At 38.4% G+C, this 12500-nt stretch overlaps 1 protein-coding gene and 1 long non-coding RNA gene across 3 annotated transcripts; one reads left to right on the top strand and one right to left on the bottom strand.

Moving 5' to 3' along the window:
• Window positions 1-3983: 3983 nt before the first annotated feature.
• Window positions 3984-9102, top strand: LOC138047406 (uncharacterized). Its single transcript, XM_068894251.1, has 4 exons — window positions 3984-4043; window positions 4806-5034; window positions 5381-5469; window positions 8814-9102. The coding sequence occupies exons 1-4, from the start codon at window positions 4020-4022 to the stop codon at window positions 9027-9029; spliced, it is 558 nt and encodes a 185-aa protein (XP_068750352.1). The 5' UTR covers window positions 3984-4019; the 3' UTR covers window positions 9030-9102.
• LOC138047473 (uncharacterized) lies at window positions 4001-8691 on the bottom strand. 2 transcript variants are annotated; one of them, XR_011131844.1, is made up of 3 exons: window positions 8237-8691; window positions 8002-8080; window positions 4001-4259 (listed from the first exon to the last, which is right to left on the bottom strand). It is a non-coding gene; the product is annotated as an uncharacterized lncRNA (long non-coding RNA). The 2 variants fall into 2 exon arrangements; XR_011131845.1 differs by lacking the exon at window positions 4001-4259 and adding an exon at window positions 7644-7786.
• Window positions 9103-12500: the final 3398 nt, after the last annotated feature.

Genomic DNA, 12500 nt, shown 5'->3' with positions numbered 1-12500 from the left:
AAGGACAGAGAAAAACTCTGACCAGGGTGGGATTTGAACCCTCGACCTTCGGATTAGAGCACCACTGCTCTACCGACTGAGCTACAAGGCCAGAACGGGAGCTGGCCGTGGGTATGTGAGATATTATTCACAAGGACAAATTCGGCTCGGCCCAAGCCTAACTTTAGGTAATAGCTAGTTGTTGTCCTTCAGTAGCATTTGGAGTAATGATTGCAAGTTCGAATGAGGCCTAACACTGGGCCAAAAAGGACAACAGGGACAACAACTAGCGATTACCTAAAATTAGGCTTGGGCCGAGCCGAATTTGTCCTTGTAAAAAAAAAATATGAATCGCGAACTGAAGGTACTGGGTAAAGGATTATACAGACCAGCTTTTAGGGACTAGCCTTCGTTAAAAGCTGGGTGGTAGCGTTTTCGATTTTTCCGTACTTTTGGCCGTAATTGTTATTGAAATTTCGCTGGAAAAAATTACAGACAAATATATGGAAAAATTGAAAACGCTGCCGGGCATCTTCTGTAAAAGGTTAGTGCCTAACATTTGGTCTGTATAACCTTTTGCCCTGTACCTTCATTTCTCAATTCATACTTTTTTTCAGAACTAGCGTTTAACGAAAATTATTTGACATCGGATACCCATATAAACACTACAAATTATTTACGCTTTGCCTACCCGTCAAAATGGCGCTCAAAACCGGGATAAGGCTTATCTTGGACAGAATAAAATGGAATAGCAAACCTTCCGAAAAGATAGAAAATTTGTCGTCTGGCAATCTGGCTTCCTACTTCACCGAGTCAAGGGTACTGCCCGCGAATTGTAAAACGGTATGAGGGCCGACGGTTTGTTTCCTCTGCTATAGGAACCCCCGAGATACTCGCACAAATTGAGAAAACTATTCAATTCGGCCTGGCATTTCTCTTCGTTGTCGGCAATAAAAAGAAAATCGTCTAAAGTATGTAAAACCCCTGAAGCGCCAAGTCGATGCAAAGACAGCCACTCCAGTGCCGTACTAAAAGCTTCAAAAATTGCACAGGAAGAAGAGCAGCCCATGGGAAGACAGCGATCATAATAATACAAGTTCTCCCAATTCATATCTCAATTTCTATTCATTACGATGGATAGTTATTATGCGAAACGCCGATTTGACATCCGTTTTGGCCAAAAAACAACCAACCCCTGTCCGTTTGAGAAAAGCAATTGCTTCGTTTATGGAAGCATATCTGACCGAAGAACAATCAACGGGAATAAAATCATTGGCAGAGGAACCGTGAGGGTATGATACGTGAGGGTATGATTCCGAACTTCGGAAGGATCCTTTTATGCCTGAGGCGAACAATGAAAGATTGGGAAAGGTGGGACAGTGAAGGGGCCCGCGATACGACCGGCCTCACGTTCCTTGTTTAATTTGTTTAATTTTGCCAAAACAATGTGTGGTTTCTCGAAAGCGCTTTTTAGATTACGAGATTCAAAGGTCGCCCACATAACTAATACGAAAACCGAAAGAAAAACCCCAAATTACAAAATGTTTGGAGTCAGCATGCAGGGTATCCGGAATATCCGGTTAAAAGAAAATCAAGCCTGTCTATCCTTACGGAAGTGGCCGGATTGCTGTGTAGAATTCGTAACGACTGGTCCGTCTTTTGACAAAGTGGCACGATGTTGTTTGGTGGCGGAGCACTGGCTTGCGGAGTGCTTTGCGCCACACTTGAAACAAACATGGTATTGGTCGAATCTACAACCCGAGCAGTATCCCCCTGCGTGAAATGCCCAGCAGGACCTTTTAGGAAAGGACTGGCTAGGTCGTGATCGCGTAGAAAAAACCCCAGAATTGACCGCGACCGTAAGCTTGTTCAAGCTAAATTGCGACTTTAGATTAAAACACGAGGTGTTGGAGTAACCATATGTGTAGCCATGACTCCCTTAAGAAAGAAGGATTAAAAATAAAAAGAAACTTCCCTGAATTTTTTTTTTAAACTAAACGTCACAAGGTTGTTAGTACAGGCTATTGATAATAGTTGGAAGGGCCGGGAAAAAAATATGAAAAAAATATAAGTCTTTTATACAGCGCTAAACACGTTGGGAAACACTGCCTGCACACTGCTGATAAGAAACGGGAAATTGCTCGAAGTAAAATGACATTATGATTCATTCTTCTCATCATAATGTTTGTTTTAAAAATATTTATCTTAAACATCCCTTAACAACATCTTTTGAAGCACTTTACCAACTTCTTCAAACGAAATAGTGACCAAACTTCGCGAGGAACATGGAGTCGAAAATAAAACAAGTAAGTTGGATCCCTCTAATTACATAAAACCGTTGCCAGGAGCGGTTTAGGGTTTTATAGGATTTCGGAAATCAATGTATACTTGTGTTTCTTCAGGAACGTTTGAAAAGAAATAAGTGGAAGTCTGAACTAAATTGCTACCAAGAGGGCATTGAATTCAATTAAGCATAATTTGGCTTGAAGTCTCGAGCGTCCTTCAGTTGTCGATGACGCCTAACTCAAATATTCCTTGAACGTCAATTGAAGACTTTCCTTTCCATTGAACGGTGACGACCGGGGTCTTGGGAATCAGATCTAGGATATTCGATTGCAAATTGTCACATGCTTTGAACTTCGTAAAGCAATGTTTGGTTTCAATTACTAAGTCTCGAGCATTCTTTGTCGATGACGTCTGATTCAATTATTCCTTGAACGTCAAGACTTCCCTTTCCATTGAACGGTGACGACCGGGGTCTATACTGGATATTCGATTGCAAGTTGTCACATGCTTTTTCCTTGACATTATAAGAAGGTCACAAAATACAAGCCGTCCTTCCGTCATATGTCGTATTAATTTGGACTGGCTTTTTCGACAGGCCTCAACGTTAAGGGAGACGTGACCCTAAAACTTGTCCTTGCAACAGTCCCTTGTATTGTTAACGCGAGGTGACGTTTGCAGAAATACATGGTAAATTTATGGGCAAACAGGTACTGCGTTACTTTCGAAAATTTAAGACCGAACGATTTAACAATGCAACATTGAAATAAAGCCAAAAGAATGGAGACGATATATTGATGATATCTTCTCCCTCTGGGACAGTGATAAAAAAAGACGTGGATCAATTTATTGAACAAGCTAACAAATTCCACCCCACCATCAAATTCACGGCCGAAATATCAGAGAACGAGATTCCCTACCTCGACACAGAGGTGTTCAAAGGAGAAAGATTAAAAAATGAACCCATTTTGGACATCAAAACTCACTACAAACCTACTGAAACCTTTCAATATACACATTTCAACTCATGCCATCCACCCGGCGTTAAAAATGGTTTCATTAAAGGCGAAACAATGAGACTGCTGAGAACTAACTCTTCAAAAACAACATTTGAGGAGAGCCTTATGAAATTCAAACAACGCCTATCTTAAAACAGTCATAGAAAGGTCTCTTTCAGGGGTTAACTTTGCTGCTAGACCATCCGCTTTAACACAAAAGAAAAGGGCTAATCAGAGGATTTTATCGTTTATAACTACGTACCACCCAGCAGTGAGCAACCTCAAACAGACACTGATGGAACAATGGAGCCTAATACAAAATCAGCCTTTGCCGGAAACTATTTATTTGAAACCTCCAATAATATCGTACAAAAGAGGTAAATCTCCAAAGGATACGCTTGTTAGATCGAAAATCTAAATGTAAGGCTATCATGCAAGGCGACCGCCAAAACCACACGAGGAGTCCTTTCCGGTCTGTCACTCACTTACTCTCTCAGGAAGAACTAATGCTGGGGTATCATCTGCGTTTACTATTTTCAAATCACTTAATCATGGCGGAGGCCTTAGTCATCTCAAAAATATTTTGATCCGAGTTTGGGTGAAATAAATTCTTGAATCATTACACTTTGCAGCTCAACTAGAGTTTCCAATTGTATCGTTTTTGTATAAATAAAGACCTTTTTTTCTGAAGCCAAATACAATGCACTTGATCTTTCAAAGTAATCACTGCACTGCGATTCAAACGATAATTACGCCTTGATGGAATTTATCTTGTTTTATGCAGTAAGTACCATTAACACCAGTAAATCAACGGGACTAATAGCCGCAGCACGCTTCATTTTCCGCCCTTAAACTCCTTTTTTATGCTGAGGCGAGCTAATTTTATTTGGTACGTGAGAGTGCTGTCGTCCCACACAAGGCATCCTGTAGAAAGGTCGTTAGACTCGGTGAAGAACCAAGTGGTTGAGAAATCCGCTCCTGAACCTCTTTTAGCATGTCCTCCTAGAACTTTCTTTGGACTGTTAACTTTGAATTTTGGATCAATGCACAATTTCGACATTCAATTAGATCTTTGTTTATGAAGTAATTACCCACTCACTGCAGGACTTACGTCAGTCTGAACGAATTGTGAAATTTTAATCCATTTTGAAATGAGAATTAAGTGAATCTGGTCGGAAAGGATGAGCCTGCAGTTGTAAATTGTAACATGCTAAGTAAGTTTTAACTTTGTTTTACTATTCATCTGCATTATGTAGATATCGTTAAAGAGATCCGGAAAGGTCTTCCAGCTGACGGACAGTCCATTTTTTAAATTAAACTGCTTTGGGAAGCAATGAGCGGTTCAACGAGCGAAGCGTTGAAGAGAGAAACAAGAAATTCATAATAACTTTTTACTTTATAACATTTGTCTCCTTGTGAATAAATGAAAGCACGAATGAATGAATAAATGAATGAATGAATGAAGGAAGGAAGAACGGAGCTGATTGATTAGTTAAGTAAAATTAAGTATTAATTAATTGATTATCATCTCTATTGCATATTTAGATGATTGTCATGGTATCATTGGGTTATCCAGCAGTCAGTCCTAAAGCCATCCAGCGAACAACAGCTAAAAAACTGCCTGGTTGGAATGGACTAATGTCCCTCAAAAGAGAAGGATGTGAGAACCCGGTCAACAGAATGATCCGAATTCAATGCGATTCTAACGGCGAAAATAATATCTGCAACGCAACTTGCGATGGCGATGGCAATGGCAAGGATACCACTGTCGAAAGTAAGAAACCTGATTCATGGAGTTTTGTGTGCTGCGTAGAAATGTGAATTGTAAATTCCAATTCATGGAATCACGAGACAACACCAGGGCACACAGAAAAGGTTTCTAAATACAAATTTACTTCGGGCTCTGCCTCCTTCAAGCATAAAGGCCCATCCTGGGCCATTGTAAGAATCAACAAAATCAACCTTTTATGTGACACCAAGTCTGGGAACCGAACCCGTGCCACATTGTTGGTAGGCGAATGATTGTAACACAGCGCCATCCCTGTTCTCTGACTGTTTTCTGTTCCCTAACTGAGTCTGATAATGAAACTGTCGGTAAATTATGATTATTTTTCTCTTAGTTTTTACCCTAGACGACGATTCAGCGTGCATTCAATCCTACAACAAGTATATTCTGAATGTCAGCGACTCGAAACAAGTGATTTTCCAGGTGAGTAAAGGCAGTTGTTTCCTGAGTTCAGACCGATGAGTGAACGAACAAACAAACGAACGGAACGGTTGCATAAACTATTTGAGACAGTCCCTTTCGAGACGAATCACGACATGAGAACACACTTGAGTGAGCATGAAAGTGAGTCAAAGAGTTTGATAAGAAAACTGTTGAGAAAGGAAGAATGCTCAAAAGCAGGAGTTGAGAGGCATGGTGTGGAGCCTCTTGTGAACGTCCATTGCCATAATTTCCATATTGTGTTAAGGAGAATTTTTTTTTTGGAGTTGGAGGGGGGAGGGGAGTGAATAGGGTGGCTGTTTATCTGCTTTTTCTTGTAGTTTTATTTCTTCTGGAAAAGACACTGTTTACCTGACGTGAACATTAATGCAAAACATGAACAAAGTCAAAATGGCAACCTAAACTATCTGGAATTTTGTCAGGGTATATACTTCGATTCTTTCAATTCACCCCCCTCAAAATATTCCTAGCTTTTCTCTTGGCATATTAAAGTACTTGTTAGTTAAGGAAAGGACAGCGGTTTCGGCGACGGAAACTTCTGGAAAGAAAAAAACTGAAGGCAAAACCTGCGCACTTATTTTATTGAGATACTTTTCTTTGTAGTAAATCTTTAAAAAGCAACATCAAATCCTCAGTTTTTTAAAGACTATAAGGACAAGGCGCCAAACTCTTTATTCTCTTTCCAAACGTTTTATGCAAGCTAACACATGTTACATCCTCGGGCGCTTTGCCTTCACTCGTTTGGTCGCATCAAACTTTTGCTGTACTATGACGAAATTGTTGTTTCCTTTGTCACGAGATCACAACAAACTTGAGTGAATCTCCCTTTATTGATGCAAACATGATTTAACATATAGATTTAGCCAAGCCTAAAAGTGGAGCTCCCGGGTTATTTATCTCATTTGCGTCGGTTTAAAAAGTTGAACATGGGTCCTCAAAAACCTATGAAAGTAATTAACGTTTCTGGAATTATTTAATTGTAGGAATTTGGCTTAGAATATCTCATTTTATAGGTAATAAAATAGCCTTTCAGCAAAAAAAGAGAAATTCAGCGTAAAACCCAAAGACTTTTCAGAGTAATAACCCTAAGTACAAAAATTGCCAAAAATATTGTTCTGATACAAAAAGTTGAAAAGAAGTTTTTAAAATCTAGTTCACCAATATTTCCACCAAATTTGGCTAAAAAAAAAAGAAAAATCCGTGAATTTTTTTTAGAATTTTTTTTTTTTAATTATGTGTCGACTCTTGTGATTTGTCCATTCCGACAAAAAAGAGGGGACTGTGTGTTGTGTAATTTATTACGCTTGAGACTTCGATGGGCAAAAAAATTTATGAATAGACAGTTCAAAACTTTTTTAAAACCCAATTTAAGTCTAAAATATGAAGTTTCGAAGTTAATTTGACGATCTAGTGCGATTTTCGCCGTGAAAAAGGCGGCCACGAAGTAGTTCGTAAAATTAAAGAAAAAAACATGAGCTCAAAATAATTACTCGAACCCCAAATGTTTATCTAAATCACTTATCTCAATACCCCTGTTATTTTCCAGCTGCCGTTCTAAAATTGCGTGAAATTGTTTCTCTCATATCTTTGACCATCCTTTAGAAGAGGGTTTCAGATAAAAATCACTTTGAACTTTCTATAAACAGCAATTATGTTTGCACAAACGAACCACAAATAGCCCTTCAATGAGGCGGCCATTCTACTCCGAGCTCTAAAGTTGGGCCCGCGATATGGTCACGTGATACTTGTCACATTTAGCATACATGGAGACTTGGACGTACGGACAGACGGACGGTCGCATGGTTACGTAGTAGCTAAAACCACAATTTCCCGCATCGATGGCTTACCATATTTTCTTAACCATGGTGCGTCGCGCGCGAGCCTTCGGCGCGTGGAGCTCCGCTAATAGGGAGCTTAAGCACGACACGTTTTGGTCAACGCGGACGCCAATCAGCCGACGTGAGACTGGGTCGAGACCGGCGTCTGTGACTTGACTTGTTTGTATTAAGCACGTCGCGTCAGTAATTTTACGGCATCGCTGCTTAATCGTAGGGCAGGTTTGATTCTTTGTCTGCTAATACTGAGTCAAAACTTCTTTAAGAAAGATATGGGATATGCTTTTTTAGAGCTACGATTAATGATTGATTTCAGAGGATGAACTTATTGTTTTATTGGAAGAGAACACATCTAGAAATTCTTAATCCAGTTACGATCGACAATCCTGAAATGATTCTGAATGTAAAGCAAAGTTTAGATCTGCCAGTGTTAGCTGATTTGTCCAATCCATTTTGGTACATTTCTGTGAAGGAAAGCAAATGACAAATAAAAATGAAGGGTTTCAAAAAAGAAATTAAATTTGACGGTCATTAATTTTTTTCAAAATTTAACATGGTCGTTTTGAAAACGTTGTCCTAGCGTTGCCAGCGCATTAAAATTTAAGACCATAGAAAACAAACAGAAGCACGTACAAAAGGATATATCAAGGAAAACAAATATTTTTCAAAACAGACTTACTCTAGGTTTTTTGGCAAGATGAGTCTCGCCGCCTGCAGCGCTGTTTTTCATCACGGGGTAGAACCACAGGCAGAGAACCCTAAGGATGCAAAAGCGCGTGACTTCACGTTATTTTGATATGGTTGTAACGGCCGATTCAACTGATCGAGGAAAATGTTCCATAAAAACTTCAAATCGCGATGTTTCTTTTCGAAAATTCATTTTATGGACAGCCAGATAAATAAAGTTCACTCACCTACTATTTTCTGCGTTGTCCTGAGTGATTTGATGGGTTTTTAGGACGCTTCGATTTCCTCTTCAGATCCCACGCGTCGCCACATACAATATAAATAGACCTTGACAAAGAAGAGTTTCTTTCATAAATAATAGAAATTAGAAAGTTGATTGTCCAGCATCAAAACAAAAACAGAGTTATTGCACCTAAGATGAATTTTTCTTCTCGAGTTTTTGTTTTTCGCCACAGACGCCAAATAGCCAGCTTTGAGGTTTGTGACTTGATGTCTGTGACGTGTGACGTCACTTTCTTTGTAAAATCACTTCCAGTCGCCGTCCTTGTTGACAAAACGTCTCGTGCTTTAAGCTCCCTAATAACAAAACGCGCAGTAGCTAGAGAACGGCTTGCTGAAAAACAACCCGTAACATTTGGCACAAATTACAGCGGAAATATGTTGAATGGAGAGCGGTCCTAAACACTCGGATAAACACCCTGATAAGCGGGTTTGGTATCCCTGCTCCACAAAGAGTTCTTGTTGAGATGTAAATTGAGATCTTCAATCTGACTGCAATTCTTTTTCTTTTTTTTTTATTTACAGCCTTCGCAAGGCCGCTCGTGCAATGATAATGGCATGGTCTTTCCGTTTCTTTTGTCAGCTGTCAGAATAAATGAGGAAGACTTGTTCTTCTTTAACCACACAAGTACAAAAATGATGCTTGTATGTTCATGTGAGAGCAATAGCCTAACACTCAAAAAAATCAACACTACACAACTTGCTACGAACCCAACAGCCCTCTTTATTCCCTTAAATTAACCGGAATATTAACCAGACATAAACCGCCAACCCCCTAAAAGAGATATGTATATATATATATATATATATATAGATATATACATATATACATATATATATATATATATATACATAAATTGAAAGATTAAAGAGGACGCATCGATTCTCTGTTACTCTGAGTTTCGCGCCTAAGCGCACGTCAGACAGACGAGCGCTTAGGCGCAAAACTCAGAGTAACAGAGAATCGATGAGTCCTCTTTAATCTTTCAATTTATGTATACTTAGCTCTGCTACCACAGCATTGAGCACTTTACGCCAAGGTTGACTCGACCTCCACATATATATATATAAATATATATATATATATATATATATATATATATATATATATATATGACTTTACACAAGTTTAGGTTTCACGAGTAGCCATCGTTTAATGCTATAGAACTGTTTCGTATGGTACAAGTACCACACTCATCAGGCAATTTTAATACGTTCTACGCAAAAAAAGAAATTATATATATATATAGAGAGAGAGAGAGAGAAAGTGTATGAGAGAAACCCTGACAATGCACACCCCAAATAATCATATTTTTAACTGAATAAATGTTTGAAAGAAAATTTGCCCTGAGCGGGATTTGAGCCCACGTCCCCCCATTACCAGTCGGGTGTGATCACCACTACACCACCAGGACAACCATGCTAGCAACACAGCCATCGAAGAGGTGATTTACGTGGTTAAGGCGTGGGCCTCCCGGGAAATTTTCTTTCAAGGTGACAAGGTATATCTACCTATATATACATATATACATATAATTTTTTTTTGGTCAAAAAAGTATTCAAAGTTTTGGAGAAAGCAATACATCATTTTAAAGCTAAGAAAATACGCATTGCAGTAAAAGGACATGCAAATAGAACCAATTCACAGAACATCACGAAAATAAGTTTTCCACATCAATCTTTTGTCATTTCAATGCTGGCTATGAATTTTTGGTTGAGAGGAAGAAATCTCTGTAATTTTTTTATTTTATCAGCTTTCCTGGTTCAAAATAATTTTGATGAAAATCTCACAAAGCGTAAATTTTAGACGCAATTAGATGAGCAACCTTCCCTCCTAGCAGATGTCTCTTTTTTGCGTTTTCTGGGCTGACGAGTGTGGGAAAAGGGACTTCTGCAATGAATCGAAACTCACTGTGTTGATCATGCGCGGCGAATACTTAGCGACCGAATCTTCTCGTCATACTTCACATGGAGTATGGGCTCACAGTGGAATTACTGTAAAAGAATGGGCGAGGCACAATGGGTTCATGTCACAGGCAGCAAGCACATCAAGGGGCATGCGTTTTGACCAGTGCCGTTGAAGACCGTAGACGTCAGAAGTCTCTTTTCTCGTACTCGTCAGTCCAGCGAACGCAAGAAAAAGGAGACGTTTGCTAAAGGGGAACAGTAGAGTTAAATAAGGTGGCTTACTGAAGTTTTCCGAAAAAAAAGATCAAGATTTTGAAATCTGTGAAATTAAAGCATCGGGATGTCTTTCCTGAAGTGCCACTGCAATTGATGTAAAATGTAATTTTACCGAACAAATAAATGCAAACCAGGGAAAAATGCTAAATATAGTGACTGAGCTCCGGCAGGGGGGTCTGGAAGTCAAACATTTCATAGAGCCTTTTTCTCAAAGACTAGCCGTACAAACTCACCTTAAAAGTTCAGGATTTCCATATCGAGAGAAATAATCATGTATAGAAATAAATAGTTAAATCTATAAGCCATTTTTTTCGCATATGGCAAAAAATTCGATTTTATTATTTTGATAATAACTGAAAAATGTCTGATAGATGTTTTTTTTCTTTTTTTTTTTAATGTTGACGGTTTCTCCTTTGTATTGTTTACTTATTCTTAAAATTTTAACCCTGGTCTGCGGCTACGTTTTGAGAAAAAGAACATTTGAAATGTCTAGTTTTCAGTCCCCCCTCCAGCAGCTCAGTCACTATATTTATTACATTTTACATCAATTGCAGTGACTATCATATCAGAAGAGGTATCCTGTTGCTTTTGTTTCACAGAATTGAAAATATTGATCTTTTTCTTCGGAAAACGTCAGCAAGCCACTTTAAGGTTGTATATATTTAAAAAAAAAAATAATTCATCGAAAATAGGTATAGAGAGCAGGAGACACAATAACTTTTGAATGTGAAATAACGATTTTCAGTGCTGCAGACATGTTTCGGCAGAACCTTCTGCCTTGTTCAATGCAAGGTTTACATGAAATGCAAATCTGAATCAGACGATTCCTGATTCATGAGATTGAAATCTGATCAGATTTGCGTCTTGCATGTGAACACTTGCAATGAAGAAAGCAGAAGCAGATAGAAGAATTTTCAGGAAAATAATATTTCAATATGAAATAGAACCTGGCATGGAAATTTTTTCAATATACTTTACTTTAGATGGAATCTCATTCTAAGCGAGTATGCGGAAAATTTCTATACACTATGAACAAATCCGCGGCCAGTTCTTTGATTCAGGGTAATTAGAATTTATGTGTTTTGTCGTTGGTTTCAAGTTGGAGGCCGTGTCTCCTTCAATACTAATTGATTGCAGATAATTTTGTAATAATTTTTAGAAAGAGCCTGAACGACGAAAGGAAAATGAATAAATGTATCTTTATTTTCTCAGAGCGTCCTTATTTTGAACAACCTAACTCTTTTGATGCAGAGTTAACCATTTTGGGGATTGCTTCCGAACACCTACATATAGCTCCTGTTAACGGAAGAAAAGCTTTAGGCCCGTTTCAAACGTCGAACTTTACATGTGCCGAATGTAATGCAAGTGAGAAAAAATCTCTTGTTTTTGCACATTTAGATTAGATGTTGGACGTTTGAAACCCGTATGAAACGGGCCTCAGCAATGTTTAAAAAACGAGCATCAGTCTTTCATTAGGGTTAAAAAGACGAGGCAAAGCCGAGTGTATTAAGACCCGATAAAACCACGCTGCTAATTTTTTTAGAACGACTTAAAAAAATACATTCCACAAAAAGCGTGTCCCTCTCAGTTGACTCTGAAAAATGGTTTAAATTTTCAGAGGAGAATATTAGCATACCAGCAAAACAAGCTATGCCTCATTAGTATTCTTTATATAAAGAATACGAACGAGGATGGATTGTTTTATCAGGACATAACGCTCATGCACGTGACGACATTTAAATTTAGATATAACAGGGGTTCATAACAGCATTTTAAAATGAAAGTATGGAAAGTTACAGGTATGAACAAATAGCTTTTTTTTTTCCAATCCGTAAAGTTAATTTCAAGTTCATATAAATGGGTCATTATCAACTCAAAAACTCTGACTTTTTTATCTCCGATTTTCAGAAGACGTGTGTTTAGTTAAAATGCACGCACGCTTGCCAACGCTAACTAGTATCGTAAGATCATTAATTAAACATGAAGAAATAAATTAATGGGGTCAATTCTAGGCTTCTATAATGATGA

Source organism: Montipora capricornis, chromosome 1, assembly GCF_036669925.1.
Source record: "Montipora capricornis isolate CH-2021 chromosome 1, ASM3666992v2, whole genome shotgun sequence".
In the NCBI taxonomy this organism is placed as follows: Eukaryota; Metazoa; Cnidaria; class Anthozoa; order Scleractinia; family Acroporidae; genus Montipora; species Montipora capricornis.
The sequence above is the reverse complement of the archived record's forward strand: the minus strand, read 5'-3'. Positions and strand labels throughout refer to the sequence as shown.